Here is a 15,571-nt window from a genome sequence, read left to right as displayed (position 1 = left end):
GACTCCTGCTGGCTTCTCTACCTGACTTCCTATTGTCTTCACTGAGCACAGTGTTGGCATTCTGGCTGACTCCTGATGAGTACTAATGATCCTACATTCTTTGTGCAACTACCAAAGTCTAGATTCAATTATAGTTTTTAAAAATGTTCAGAACGTATGTACTAGTACACTCTCTAAAGTTAATTGAGATACTTCAGATTTATTTGAACTTCTCAAGTGTGTGCTTTCCCAGATAAATCATAATATTTTTAATGTGAATTATCATTAAGTACTGCTGATAACAGCTCAGAACTGTAGCCAACAAATTATATTTTATTGGGGTAGGACTCCTGTATCACTATTGTTGCTTATATGATGATGTAGGAGTTTATAAAATTAACTGGTAATGAGAATAAAACTTCATACAGATTTTACAAATTTGTTTAATTCCACAACTCTTTTAATGAAAGCAATAGCTTGCAAACAGCATAAATTGTTATGTCTAATCTATGGGTTAGTGTTATCACAGTATTGTTGCTCTTTTTTCAGGAGACTATTTAGTGACAATTGAGGAGAAAAACAAGGCCACGTTCCTACGAGCTTATATGAACTGGAGATGTATGTCAACAGAGAACACTCGAGTGTGTGTTCGGATGGTGGGTCACAAGGTGGAAGAGTCGTATAGTGAACCTTCTAAAGTCCAGATGTCAATTGTGGAAATGCCTCTTTCGGACCCACCATTGTGCTTTTCGTGTTGTCCTGTAAATGGAGATCTTCTTGTTGGCTGCAAAAATAAATTGGTCATATTCGGATTGAAATATCTTGTCATAAATCACGATCTGACTACATTGGACTTTGAACTCTCCTTAATTTTGCACATCGATAATGTTACCCCTACAGAAGTAGCATTTTGTGCTGGGTACATAGCTCTAATAACAGAGTTGGATGTTTTAATCCTGAAGCTGGAACCTGTTCAAAAAGGTGCAGCTAGCACTGAAGTATGTGCAGGTAAAGTCAGAGCACTGGAAAAGCTTGTAGATGAAGGTAAATATGGAATTTAATTTTCCTTTTCATAGATCTGGAGATTGACTTTTATTGACTTCAAACTGTGCACAAGGAAGTTGGATTCTCTACAAACTTTTTCAGAATATCTTAGAGGGACACCATCAGCTGGAATATCACATTTCTGTCTAAAAAGTTTGTACCTTTTATAGTTACATGTAACACCAGAATTACTATTCCCCAGTCCTGCAAACACTTGCACATGTGCTTAGCTGTTCCTCATTGAGATTATTCTCATGCATAAAAGTATGCACCTCTTGCATAAATGCTTTCAGGATCAGGGCCTATAACTGCAATGAATTAAAGCAAAAAACTGAACTAACACTTGAATATTTGTCAGCACTTTGTATATAGTTAGCTTCAATGTTTCCCTGTCTAGTCAGTTTCTCGGTCGCTTAAAAACCCTATAGATATTAACATGGTGCCGTACAAATACATTTATTTTAAAAGGAATTAAAAAATTCAAATAATTCAGGATGTATTGTATAAAAGATGGTCTATCATAAAAATTAAATCCTAGTGGAAAGACGGGAGAAGGCAAGTTGACAGGTTTCACATTTAAATTTCTCATAGCTTGCGAGGATGGGTCTGAACATCCTCAGGTGACTGGATGCGTGCCTGTAGTTGTCCTTATATGATTTACAGTTTAACTGACAATTTCAGACCTCTTTCTGAGTGCTTTTGGGCTCTACTTGCTTGAGCAAAAGTGAGGCTAAGACCACATTCAGCACTCCATTCTAGCTGCTTTTTTCAGTATAGTGTTACTGCCTGTAGGGCAGACACACTTCTGAATGTCCACACAATTTTAATATAAAAATCTGTGCTTCCTCCAGAAATCATACTGCACTTTCTCTATATTGGGAAATATAGTTCTGTGTCATAACCCTTGACTCTTAGGTTCTCTAACATTTAAAGATTGAAAAGGACTGACAGTTTTATTAACAAACAAAAACCCAAAATCTCTATAGTTTGAGGCTGATACAAATTATGTCGCTGCCCTTAAAGTATTTAAGTGAACACACTGTAATCTCACTCTTATTGTTGAGTTTTGCCTGGGTATTGGTTTGTAAAATTATACAAATATTTTATTTTAATTAAGGTGTAAAAGATGAAGTTTCTTCAGCCTTTTCTTCCCAGCTTGAATCAGATGACTTTGTCATCTGTCAGAAGCCTATGGAATTACTTGGGGAGAAAAGCAGACTATGCGGAATACTGGTAACACTGGAATCAACAGGGTTAGCAAAGGAAGATACAGAATATTTCCAAGTGCAGTATCTCCTATACAGGTAATAAAAATTGCATGTGCTACTATGTGGCTTGTGTGTTCCTATACTGTGTTGATATTTTGCCATTTGGTGGCATGGAAATAAGCCATAGTTCACTTCCTATAGGGCAGCATCCTTATAAATAGAACAAAGCCTGAGTAAACAGGTTTTGGTTTAATGAAATTGCTCTGAAGCATTGAGGGAAGATATCCTCAAACCTATCCTTGTCCCATTCCTCAGGACTTTCATATCCATCTAGCTAGCCTACAGAGAGTTTCTACAGGGAACGTGGCATGCTGCTCCACTCTAAAATGGAATTTAGCTTTGGATTTGCTGTGTATATAAATCTTCTGGCTGTGTTTAACATCCCTACTTCCCATACTGTCTGTCTCTGGGGCAGTGTACAGAGCCTCCACAGCAGCGTCTCTTGTAGTATGGAGAAGGGCACTGAGTCCCTGCAATGGCTTGGCACTGTCTGGCTCACTGATCCAGGAAATGCACTTTTCCCACTGTGTTGGACCTTTGTTCTGGTGCAGGTACTGCTTCAGGTTATGGTCCTTATTGGTTGAGATTGCATATTCCAATCAAGAGGGCCTGAGTCTCTGCTGTTAACTTGCTGTGTGACCTCAGTCAAAACACTTGGGGCCTGAGTTTCAAAGGTGAATTTTTTTAACCCATCCTGGGTCATCCCCAGCTCATCCTTCATGTTCAGAATGCTGACTTTCCAGGGCTGTCTCCCTGAAGTCTTGCTCCTAGTTTGGATCCTCAACTCCACTCTCCCCCTCCCACCCAGACCATTTGCCTATGGGTTGACCTTCTCTCAGGCCCACTTCCAGAGTCTTTCACTCCCACTGGTCTCTCCCATCATGGCTGGGGATAAACTCCCTCCTGCAGCTCCTCTGCTCTCTAGTACTCTGAGAGAGACTACCGCATTCTTCCCCTCTCTCATGGCAGTCATCTTCTATTCTGAGCATCCTCCCTCTATAGAACCCACTCAACTCCTCCCCCAGCTGGGACTCCTCTTTGACTGCAGGTGGCCTTCCCTCCAGGTACAACCAGGTGTGTTAATTGGTCACTCAGGCCCCCATTAACCATTTCATTAGTTGGGTGGGGAAACTCATCACACCTAGTTATATTAAAAATGCTAGTACAGTAGATTCATTAGTAGCAACACATCAGTGCCCTTTTGCTATGTTGCTCCTAAGCGGCTCTTGCTGTTATGGGAAGTGTTGACAATTCACAGTAGGGAAAGTGTTCCCAGGGCAATTGCTCTTACAAAGTGTTGCTGCAAACCAGCATCTACTGCAGTTGGACTTCTAAGAACATAGTGTTTAATAACTAATGGGGTCTTAAAACAGCTATTATTTCTAGCGTTATTGCTGTTCACTTGTCCTAGTTAAATGTCTTGAAGTGGTTTCTCATTGATATCCCATGACTTTTCTCTAGACATTTTACTCCAGATTTGTCGTCTTTTGTCTCCTCTGTTGAAGAGACCAAGTTGCACTCTCTTCAGCTGCTGCCTATGTACCAGACAGGTAAATGTATGCCTATATGCAGACTGCGATTTTTTTTTTTTTTGCCACAGAAGGCCTAGGGGAAAACCTGCTTTGTATTCCTCCTCTTATACACTGTTTCTTTTTTTTTCAGTTGCACATTTCATGGAAGAAAAAAATTACTTCCTCCTTTTCAATAACTTGTGCTGAGCTTCCAATAAGAAAAATAGAGCTACAAACTCTTTAATGTTGTCACAAAGTTTATGCCAAACTTAATCTGTTGAGTATTAATAAAAAATTGACTTAGAAAAATTAAGTTTGTGTGGTAAATTGACATTTTATGACACATGAGAGTTGCTCATAAATGCTATGTTGTTTAAATTAAATTACTATTAACGTTATCACAAGATGCTGGGCTGCCTCTGACTACAACCAGCAGTCAAAACTTCATTTATGTAGTTGGAGTAGAGTAAACGTTCCCAATCCCTCTAGATAGGAATGTTAAGTACACGATAAATCAAACATTAGCAATACTTTTCTTTTATTGTTACATACAGGTAGTTCCATGATGGCCAATGGGAAAACTGCAGCCAAGAAAGAATTGCTGAGTGTCTTCTGTTTTTTCTCCTTGCCACATGTTGGCTATCTCTATGCAGTTGGGAATTTAGTAGAGCTGCTTTCTACCTACCAATACTCAGAGAAATCTCAGCAAGCAGTTCTTACCCCACAGTTCCTACATGTTATTACAAGGTACTGTGTTTATAACTTTGATCCTTGTGTTCACTGATCTTTTCTGCTTTTCATCATTTCCCTAAATATCTTCATCACACCCTTCTTTGCAACTTCCTAGGTTTGCTTATGTGATAGTGTTACAGGTCTTCTGCTTCCACTCTATGGCCCATTCCACACAAGGGAAACTTTTGAATATTTTGTACTCCTGATTGGCAATAACTAAGCAATCTTCTTTTTAATCAATATTGTCTTTTCTCTGCCTTAGTAACAGCTTGCAGTGTTTCACAGTGCGATGCAGTGCAGCGGCAGCTCGTGAGGAGGACCCATATATTGATACAATCATGAAGGTGCGCTCCTAATAGTCTCATGACAGAGGCAAAACTTAAAAAGCAAATGTGGGTACCAAAAAGGCATTTATCATCTTCACACTGCTGTATGCCTTCTCTTTAAATCTTATTTAATAGCTTCAGCCTATAGAACTTAATAACAGAAGAAAGCATTAATGATTTGATTTTAATATTTCACAGTGGCACATTCCTCTGTTCTACTGATTGTGGAAGTTGTAGCTGAAACAGGATCTACGATGGCTCCTTAAGACTCTAAATCATTACAGAATATTTATGAAGGCTTACAAATGTGGATTTATTTTTTTGTAACTTGAAGATAATTGACTACTTTCTTGCCAAGACCTGAATTCAGGGTTCAAAGATCATCTTGTGGCAGCTGATGACCTTTCTGAAGCCTAAAGTGATGTAGCAAATATATCTCAAAGCCCTCTCTTCTCAGCTGTTTTTGAAGTGTGCTCAGCTGTTGTAGGAGAAATATAGGACTCTGAGTTTGTCTTGGCAAGGAAGGTTTTCAGTCCATTAAAGGCTTAGACTGTTCCCCTTCTCCAAATTTGTTTGTGGTAAACTGCTGAATTATTCAGGACTGAAGTAATATGTATATATTTATTATTAGGACAGACAGGCTAAAGCATATTTTATGGGACTTTCCTATATGCTTTTCAAATATATTGGTTGGCATGTAGGTTGCCGAGAGAGGGAAGTTGAGCTCTGAACAAGCACTATACCATGAAATAGAAGGTATTTTTCAATATGGGAGCGACTTTCACATAAGTGGCATGTGCCAGTCTGAACTGAGGAGGTGTGTGACTAAAATAACCTAGCAAAAATCTTGGAGATTTCTTGAAGAAGCACATAATATACTTGATTGATAGTCAATATAACCAGGTATTCTTGCTTGACTAAGTGGATGGATTTATAGGATTCATTTTATGCCAGTTTAATCATTTGGGGACAAGTCATCTTCTCATTCTCCTCAAACTGGTCATCCAAAATGTTGTTCAGGAAAACTAATTTGCCTTAGTCCCAACATACAGGATAAAATGGTGCTTATATGATAGAGGGAGATGGAAACCAGTTTAAGAGTTGAGCGAGTCAGCAATTAAGTGTTACCATTACACATAATAGTTTGTAAATGTTTTTGTTAGTTTTATATACTATAAGCATCTCATGTTGTGATTCCTATAGTTAAGGTTGCATGAGACTTTCTGTTATAATATAATACCCTGTTGTCCAGTTGAGGGTTGTTTTAGTTGGCTGGTTTTTAAATAATTAATTTTAATCACAATTTAAATCAGCAAGCAGGAAACTTTTCTGTTTAAATAATCAATTTTAATCTCGTTTTGCATTTGTTCTTTTTAGCTACTCTTCATTCATACTCATTGATTGGTACAATCATTAAAGCATATTGATTTGCAGCTAATATAGCCTTTACACTAAATTTGGTACTTCTTGCTAACCAGGTGATTGCAGTGCATCTATACACATTTATTTAAGCAATTAGTTACATAGCTTAACATGTACTTACTCAGAGTCTTAATTTTTCCACTTTTATTGTGTTAGAAAATGGTGAACGATGCACTTTTTTTTCCCCCTTGGAAGCTGCAATTGGATGGAAATTAGAATTGGATTAAAGTTGCACAAAAACAGCATTTTAAAATGTATCCGTTACGTCAAGCTATCTGAAATGGGCTGGGTATGCAAGAAAAAGTATATTTATCAAAAGCCATTTTTGTATTTCAAAACTTGATTTAGTAAACAGAGGAAATCTTAAGTGTAATTAGTTAATTGACTATTTCTGGTTGCCATGGGCTAGATTTTTAAAGCTATTTTGGGCCCATAGTAGTGTTTTCAAAGGTGTTTGAAGCAGGTTACATACCTAACTGTCATTGGAAGCCGTGTAACTTAGGTGCCTAACCTGCTTTAGGCCCTTTTAGATGCCGTTCTGCATATTTAGGTGCATAAATATCTCTGAAAATCTAGCCTCATGTCCTTCAAATTGTCAGAATTAGTAAATCTGCCCCTCTCCCTCACGGATTTTATTCATAGATTGTAAGATGAAAACAAGCTTTCTTGTTTTTTGTTTTTTTTTCCCAACTAGTCCAAATGAAGAAAATATTCTTTCTGCTAGCTAAATTGAAGCCAAAAGTAATTAAAATCAAAAGCTTTCCTCACAACAGAAGCTGAAAATATTTACATCTGGAAAAATGTAAATACCAGTATTTGCTCCATTGTAAAGACTGAAAATAACATACATACTTTCTGCAGTACATAACATTGTGACACATTCATGTAGCTTGAGTTGACTTCAAAACGTAGACGTCTTCCTCTGATTCTATATACGATTTAAAAAGCAGCACCTTTTAAGTCCTAAAAAATTAAGGTCTCATTGATGCTAGCTTTTTAAATTAAATGATAGGTTTATTTTATAAACCTTTTTAAAATAAATTTGAAATTTATGACAACCTATGTTAAAGACAAAATTCACTATAAACTATTTAAATAAAATCAGATTTTGATTTTTTTTGTTCCCTAAAAAACAAACCCAAACAAACTTTGTTTTTTTAATCCATCCTGCTGTTTTAAGTTGCATATAACTTTGCCAAACATAAGCTCATTCAGGCTGAAATTTTCCTTGCTGGATGCCTCAGGCTGAATTTTTGAGGGAAGTTTCAGCTAAACCTGTTCGGCCACTTCTAAAAATAGTTAGGGAAATATATGTTTTGCCAATGTTTTTAAAAAAAGAAAAACAAAGACTTTTATGACTGTCAGTTTATATGCAACCTTAATTCTGGCATTTTCTAACTTTATAATATTAATGTTCTTTTAATATAGATTTTATGTAATTTTAAATTAGTTTTAAAAAGTTTAAAGTTATAAAGTGCCTATAAATTCAGATTTTTGTTCCTATCTTGTTAATTATGGACCCTCTGGTTCTAAAGTTTAACCCTAAAGTAATCATTTCCTTTATAGGCTTGTCCACCTGTGTCTCTGGATGTCTGTGCATTAAGAATGCAGCTGTTTATAGGGCTGAAAGCTATTTGTCACTTCAACAACCACATAATTCTTCTGACTAAGGCAGATAGTGAAGATATTACTGAAAGAAGAAAGCCACCAAGAAGGGTCCTGTAAGTGCTATAATTCAATGTTCAATTTCATGAAAGAGGCAATCTTGGCTTGTTGGGATTGAAGGAGTATGTATGAAAGGGCTGTATCTGTTGGAAATATGATTAATCTAAGGATCCAAATAGTAATCAAGATTATGAATTTTTATTGATCTGTAACACACCAAATGAAATGGTCCTTATTCCAATGGATTGTCTTGTAAAAGTGTGGAAAGGGTAGAGCAAGGCTTATAAGTGTCTGTAACCTAGTGTGTAAATTTCTCAAGATGATGAAAAATTGTTGTCCTAAGAGGCAGTGTTACAATCTATTAGAAATCTATATATGCTTTTTCTATCCCTACTGTCTTTCACCATCATAGATAGATTTGCATTTCTGCGTGACAATGATAGAATACTGAAATAGATGCATCACAGCACAGAACAAGGTGTAGTTCTTGTACATTCCCTTGTGGGATTTTGGGGTATATATTGCCAAAGGTTGGGGTTGGATTCTGGGGAGCGCCGTGTACTTCTGTCCCAGAGAACAAAGTCCAACGCATCATTGTAGTGAGGTATAACAAAAATAGCAGCATGGGGCCAAAATGTGCTGTGTTCCCCATATGAAGTCATTTGGGGTTGCACAATTCTAAGTGAACGTGCAGTCTAACACACTATTTTCTGTATAGCAAGGACTTTTAATAGAATTCTCTGCCACAGCTATCTGAACAACACATTATCAATCAAATTGATTCAAACCTCTAACTCTTTATTTCAGCGGCTATATTCAGTTGAATAGAAAAGTATCTAAACTACTTCACATCTAATCAAATAAGAAAATGGCATAAGTACAACTATCCAAAATTAGTGAACTAAGTTGTGACCTCCCAGAATACTAGAACGTCAAAATATTAAAGACCTTGCCAATATTGAGATGAAAAATTAATATTCAAGATTTTCAAGTTTTTTGACTCACTGTCTTATAGTGACCTCTGTAATAGTTTCTGAAGTGGCAGAAGTGTGCCGAATGCTGCATGACATGCAAGTAAAAACACAAGTGCAGATCCTCGGCTGTTGTAAATCTCTGGCTCCATTAAAGTCTGTGGTGTAAATTGTCCAGCTAAGGATCTACCCACGGTTCCTGCCGAAAAGACCTTATGGACTATGGGCTTATCTACACTTGGAGTTATTTAGGAATAGCTATTGCACTTTAAATTCATGCCCCGCCTTAATCCAAACTAACTTTCAAGTGTAGACAGGCTCTAAAAGAGATCTATTCATGTGAGTGAGTTCCTAATTCTGTTCACTTCATGCAGATATCAGTTGAGTAAGTCTTTAATATAAAGCTTCTGTTTAGTCACGTAATTTGTATTTGAACAGCAATGGCACCATTCTTTTCCTTCTCTCGTTTCAGTTCCAGAAAGGCAGATAGTGTCAAACTCAAGACTCCACCTGAGTCAGAACCTGGCTGGAATTTATATATTGTGAACACTATTTCAACCATTCAACTTTACAAAGAAATGGTATTGCTCAATTCCTGTTTGATTATTGGTGATAAAAGCATCATCTTGTAGATTAGATGTGAGATACTCCTTTGTTCTGGATATCCTATCATTTATTCATGCATCTACTGCAACATGTAATCAATCAAGATTTAAAATGGCTTCTGCCAACTTTAAAAATGCTTATAAACATTCTGCCTTGTGGGCTAAAGACTTAAGTATTTCTTTAATTTGTTCTAGGTAGACTATAGTAAAACGTATGAAAATGTAAGAACGGAGAGTTGCATCCATCTTCTAAGTGAGGCTCATTTGTTAGTCAGAGCAGCTCTAATGGACCCCAGTCTGATGGAATCAGAAGAGAAAGAGATGCTCCTGGCAGCATTCAGAGAAAGTTGTGCTCACCTAGGAGACTGTTACAGCAGGTTTGTATTTTGAAAGGTGTTAAATTTGGTTTCCCAGAATGCTCTCCTAGGTCAATTTAAGAAACTGGGATCACTTGTTCTTGTCCCCATTTTACACTTGCACTGCATAAATAATCTCTTGGCAGACTGTAAAGATTTTTCATCTCAGCTTGGTCTCTCCTTCATGAGACTTGGTCTTTGTTTAAGCATGGAATAGAAATGCGTAGATGCTGAAATGTCTCCAGCCTCAAACGTTTTACAGATCAGGGTGAAATCCTTTTTTCTGTAAAATTACTGCTGCAAAAGTCTGCTCTTTTTTCTTCCCCCATTGCTTTCAGGTTTAACACAAAGGATTCCCATCTTGCCCTGCCTTACTACAAGATGTCTGGTTTATCCATAACTGAAGTTTTGAAGAGAATAGACTCAGCGGTAGAGGATGGACCACAGAAATATGAAAAAGGATTTATCTTTTACTTAAACCATTCTCTTTATGAAGATTTAAATGAAGAGCTAAGCAAAGTAAGAATAGGAACTTTCTCTTTAATCTACTGCTTATTTCCTATTCTGGAGGAACTTGGGACACTTACAAAGGGAAGCGTTGCTTAAAATTTGGAAGGCTCCCGATCTCTTGTTTCATGATTATTCTCCTTTGCATGTTAGAGGCACAAGGAGACCCATCTTAGTTTTGCTGACAATATAAACAAGAAATAATTTCTGTAAACACAGAGCTTAGCAACATTTCCTATTCAGGACTCTCCTCAGAAAAATGCGTTTGTGGTTTTTGCCATCATGATGCATGAATGCTTGCCAGAGATAGGGTTCTGACCAAGAATGGAGATACTAATATGCCAGGAAAGTCTAGGTCCAAACTTTTTTTTTTTTTTTTTTTTTGCTACCCTTATCACTGTAATGAACCAAGCCATAGTCACATCTCCAAATGCCACCTTTAAAGGGTGCTGAAACCCCATCCCTGCTCTTCCAGCCCCTCAGAGGAATTTTGGTTGTTGGAAGAATGTCTCTGGGGACATGCTGTCAGGTGGAGTTCCTTTGCTCCTACCACTGTGGGCAGTAGCTTAGCAGCTACAATATTGCCCCTATGTTTGAAAGCAAGTCTGTACCATTTCTGCACACCAGCAGCTTGATTTTATTTATTCATTCTAATGTACATGTAGGAGGCTAAGATTATTTTAAATGGCTTTTATTTTAATAGGAATCAGCAGCCATAGTGCTCCAAATATTCCATCTTGCTGAACCAAACCAGCTGCCCCATGTGCTCTGCAGTCCCTGCATGCAGAATGCATGTCCCTTGATGGCAATGGAGTTTTTGCAGCAAGTGGAACAGATTGTGCCATCAGTGGCAGTGACCCTAACCAAAGCTGCCATGGCTCTGAAAATGGGAGACCTAGAGGCATATGAAAATGAGATGGACTGTCATACAGAGGTACACAATGCTGCCCATGTGGCCACCTTCTCATTTAGTACCAGATTCTCTGTTAAACCCAACTCAGCAGGTTTGCCACAAAGTTGTCTCATCATAGGGAAATCCTGTCTTCCCTCACACACTGAATGGTCTTTATTGGGTATCTGAGAGGAGAGGTGCGTTGATGAGGTATGTGTTGGGTTTGTTTAGGTTGTTCTGTAGGGAAGCTAGACTTCCCTTATACATATGGGCATATAATTAAAATATTATTACTTTAATACTAAACATTTAAAATACTTTAATCACAAAGCACTTAACACTTAAGTCAAAGTAAATGAATTATTATTAGTTGGAGCATTGTAGCCTCGGTGCTCCTTTCCTTTCCCCTCCTCCCACCAGAGTTGTCCTACCTGACCCTTGGCTTGCACACCGAAAGCCCTTGGTATTTGTGTGCAAAGAGCTGTGGGCAGGATGTCCATGTCATGGATGTAGAGTTCCCTGTATCCAATCCACTGTCCCCAATCTCCACCCTGTGTTCGACTGTAATAAAGGCACTTTATCCTTACTGAGGGAGGGGGAGAGTGTGCTTTAGTGCAGTCAGAGTAAGAATCCTGCTTAAATGAAGGAAATGTAGTGCAGCAGGGGTTAATATCAGACTTCTGTGGATTTACAGACACTTTGAAAGGAAACCATTATACACAGACTAAATCTGACCCTGATGTCGATGTTTCAGTCCAAATTGCCATATGTGAAGTTAAAAGCCACAAATTAGTAGTTGGCGGTAGGTTTGATCAGGATGCTTAAAGCCAAGTATTGCAAAAGGGCAAGGGAGATTGGACTGTCAGGCTCTTGAGTGAGCGCATCCCTTTTGTATTTTTAGTCATTGTTTATAAATGGCTTTGGAAGGGAAGTCAGAAGTGTCTAAATTTTGGCAGAAAATAAGAACCATAGGGTATATCACAGCCTGGGGCTGATGCTAGAGCCATCACTAACTACATACTCAGCCATGATTTCTGAACTGCAGAATGTGGAAGTTAGGGTATGTTAGGAGCATCCATTACACTGGTGTTCTGCACCACCTGCTGTCTCTTCTGTGGCACAGCATGCTCATTGCTCTCTCACTGGATGCAACAGTACTGATGAAGTAATATAAAGGATGAACAAGGGAGAGAGAACCTAGAGCAAGTAAAGATGGCCTCAGAGGCCGGGTTAATATGTTAACTTCCATTTGCTGCATAAACAGCAGTAGCTGATGAATAACAAGTATTTTTCCTGAATCTGTCAGGGTTATAGACTCTAAGGTCAAAAGGACCAATATGATCATCTAGTCTGACCTGCACAACACAGACCACAGAACTTCACCCTGTAATAAACCTCTAACCTATGACTGAGTTATTAAAGTCCTCAAATCATGATTTAAAGACTGTAAGTACAGAGAATCCACCAGCAACTGAGCCATGCCCCATGCTATAGAGGAAGGCAAAAAAACCCCAGAGCTTTTGCCGATTTGCCCTGGGGGAAAATTCCTTCCCGACCCCAAATATGGCGATCAGTTAAACCCTGAGCATGTGGGCAAGACTCACCAGCCAGACTCCCAAGAAAGAAGTCTCTGTAATGCCTCAGAATCCACCCCATCTAACATCCCATCAGCATATTTACCACCAGTAGTCAAAGATCAGTCAATTGCCAAACTAAACTGTCCCATCATACCATCCCCTCCACCAATTTATCAAGCTCAGTTTTGAAGCCAGCTAGGCTTTTTGCCCCCACTGTTCCCCTTGGGAGGCTATTCCAGAACTTCACTCCTCTGATGGTTAGAAATCTGCATCTAATTTCAAGTCTAAACTTCCTGATGGCCAGCTTATATCCATTAGTTTCTGTGTCCACAGTGGTGCTGAACTTAAATAACTCCTCTCCGTCCCTGATACTTATCCCTCTGATGTATTTATAGAGGACAATCATATCTTCCCTCAATCTTTTGGTTAGGCTAAATAAGCCAAGCTCTTCGAGTCTCCTCTCATAAGGCAGGTTTTCCATTCCGTGGATCATCGTAGTAGCCCTTCTCTGCACCTGTTCCAGTTTGAATTCATCTTTCATAAGCATGGGGGACCCAGAACTTCACAAAGTATTCCAGATGAGATCTCACCAGTACCTTGTATAACGGTACTAACACTTGCCTATTTCTATTGGAAATACCTCATCTGATGCATCCAAGGACCACATTAGCTTTTTTCACGGCCACATCACATTGGCAGCTCATAGTCATCCTGTGATCAACCAATATGCCCAGGTCCTCCTTCTCCTCTGTCACTTCCAACGGATTTGTCCCCAGTTTATAGCAGAAATTCTTGTCATTTAGTCCCTAAATGTATGATCTTACACTTTCCACTATTATATTTCATCCTATTTCTATTACTCCAGTTTACAAGGTCGTCCAGATCTCCCTGTATGATATCCCGATCCTTCTCTGTATTGGCAATACCTCCCAGCTTTGTCATCCGCAAACTTTATTAGCACATTCCCACTTTTTGTGCCAAGGTCAGTAATAAAAAGGCTAAATAAGATTGGTCCCAAGACCGAACCCTGAGGAATTCCACCAGTAACCTCTCTCTAGCCTGACAGTTCACCTTTCAGTATGACCCATTTTAGTCTCCCCTTTAACCAATTCTTCATCCTTTCAGTTTTCATATTAATCCCCATCTTTTCCAGTTTTAACTAATAATTCCCCATGTGGAACCGTATCAAATGCCTTACTGAAATCTAGGTAAATTAGATCCACTGCATTCCCTTTGACTAAAAAAATCTGTTATCTTCTCAAAAAAGGAGATGAGGTTGGTCTGGCATGAGCTATTGTAAAGTCATGCTGTATTTTATCCCAATTACCGTTAACCTCTGGAAGCAAGGGGCTATTACAGTATATCTTGCTGCAAATTAATTTTTATTATTCATGGGTAGTATTTCAAAAGCACCTAATTGACTTGGGAGCACAAATCCCATTGAAAGCCATTTGGGTGGAGTTTGCAAAAACACCTAATGCACTGGTTTTGGCTTTAGAGTTGTCTGGTTTTCTGCATATATAGTGAATAAAGTCCAGACTTCTGGAACTGGGAAGATCCCTAAGAGCGTGAGCAAGAACAAAAGTAATAAAATCTTACAGCATTAGTGGTAAAGTATGGAGGACCTGTACAAAGTCCTTGTTCCATATAAGGCATGTGTTGGGCCTGCAACCCTGGCATGCCTTGGATGCCAGCCATGTATAGGGCAGCACTGGGGGCTACATATGGCTGAGATCCATGATTCCACAGACCCAGTGGCTCTAGCACCCATGCGAGTGCCTGCAGCCATTACTCCTCTGCATAGCTTGAAGTAGTAGCTATAGGGAGCTGCACTACAGTCCCAGGGCTTAGCCTTGTGAGAAGGTTACAATTCACTCTCTATCCTCCCTGCACTGCACCTATATAAGTCTGATTGCTTGAGTAAGCCCTCTGTTCTGGAGGGGTTGGATTCTTTGCCTAACTTGTAAATGGCTGTGTCTGTAGATGAGATTGGCATGTGGCTTTATTGGGGAACCAAGACTTCTGAGGCAGCAGAGAGAAGGGCAGACTGTTCCAACTGAACTTGCTGTTCACCTCAAGGAGACGCAGCCTGGGTTGCTGGTGGCTTCGATGTTGGCTTTATATGAGAACAGTAAAATTGAATTGGAAGAAGCAGACTTTTACTTCAAGGTTTGTCTGTTTTTGCAGAATTGTTGCATGGTGGGGTTTTTTGTTTTTTGTTTTGGTTTAGCTTCGACAAAGCCATGTTCACATGCCTGATGTTAACAACTAGAGATGACCAAAACAATCAAGAATCATTCTTGGAGTTACAGCAGGAAAACATTATGAAAGCCCAGCGGCTTCTATCCCCAAGCTTGATAGAAATTTTAACTGGAGTACGACTGGTTCTTTTCATGGAAGGCCCCAGCCATTAAATTCAGCCAAAGACATGCATTAAATTCATCTCTGTTCTGCTCCTGTCAGTCCAACTAAACACACACTAATCTTGGAGACTGGGATTTTCAAAGGCATCTAAGGGAGGTAGGCACCCTACGCCTGTCAAAACTTAATAGGAGCTGAGTAAATACCTCCCTTAAGCCACTTCTGAAAATTGCAGCCAGGATTAATAATCTATCATACAAATCCTTTAGAAAAGGATATAGTTAGATGAGACGCTATATAATGCTTCATAAGGACAAAGCTTCTATGTCCATATTCAAAACATAGTACAAATGAA

At 38.8% G+C, this 15,571-nt stretch overlaps 1 protein-coding gene across 2 annotated transcripts in view; it reads left to right on the top strand.

The window, feature by feature from the left end:
* Positions 1-15,571, top strand: part of HPS3 (HPS3 biogenesis of lysosomal organelles complex 2 subunit 1) — a 34,035-nt gene that overhangs the window by 2,419 nt on the left and 16,045 nt on the right. For both annotated transcript variants that reach the window (XM_067554144.1, XM_067554227.1), the window contains exons 3-13: positions 529-1,023; positions 2,141-2,327; positions 3,753-3,841; positions 4,357-4,549; positions 4,797-4,878; positions 7,849-8,003; positions 9,391-9,499; positions 9,719-9,900; positions 10,218-10,398; positions 11,090-11,320; positions 14,839-15,024. In XM_067554144.1, coding sequence (XP_067410245.1) covers positions 529-1,023; positions 2,141-2,327; positions 3,753-3,841; positions 4,357-4,549; positions 4,797-4,878; positions 7,849-8,003; positions 9,391-9,499; positions 9,719-9,900; positions 10,218-10,398; positions 11,090-11,320; positions 14,839-15,024 — 2,090 coding nt within the window. The remainder of the gene's footprint in view (positions 1-528; positions 1,024-2,140; positions 2,328-3,752; positions 3,842-4,356; positions 4,550-4,796; positions 4,879-7,848; positions 8,004-9,390; positions 9,500-9,718; positions 9,901-10,217; positions 10,399-11,089; positions 11,321-14,838; positions 15,025-15,571) is intronic.

This window comes from Emydura macquarii, unplaced genomic scaffold, assembly GCF_026122565.2.
Source record: "Emydura macquarii macquarii isolate MOO-44397 ecotype Brisbane River unplaced genomic scaffold, CSIRO-AGI_Emac_v2 contig_18, whole genome shotgun sequence".
NCBI classification, from domain to species: Eukaryota; Metazoa; Chordata; order Testudines; family Chelidae; genus Emydura; species Emydura macquarii.
This window is presented reverse-complemented; position numbering and strand designations above follow the sequence as displayed.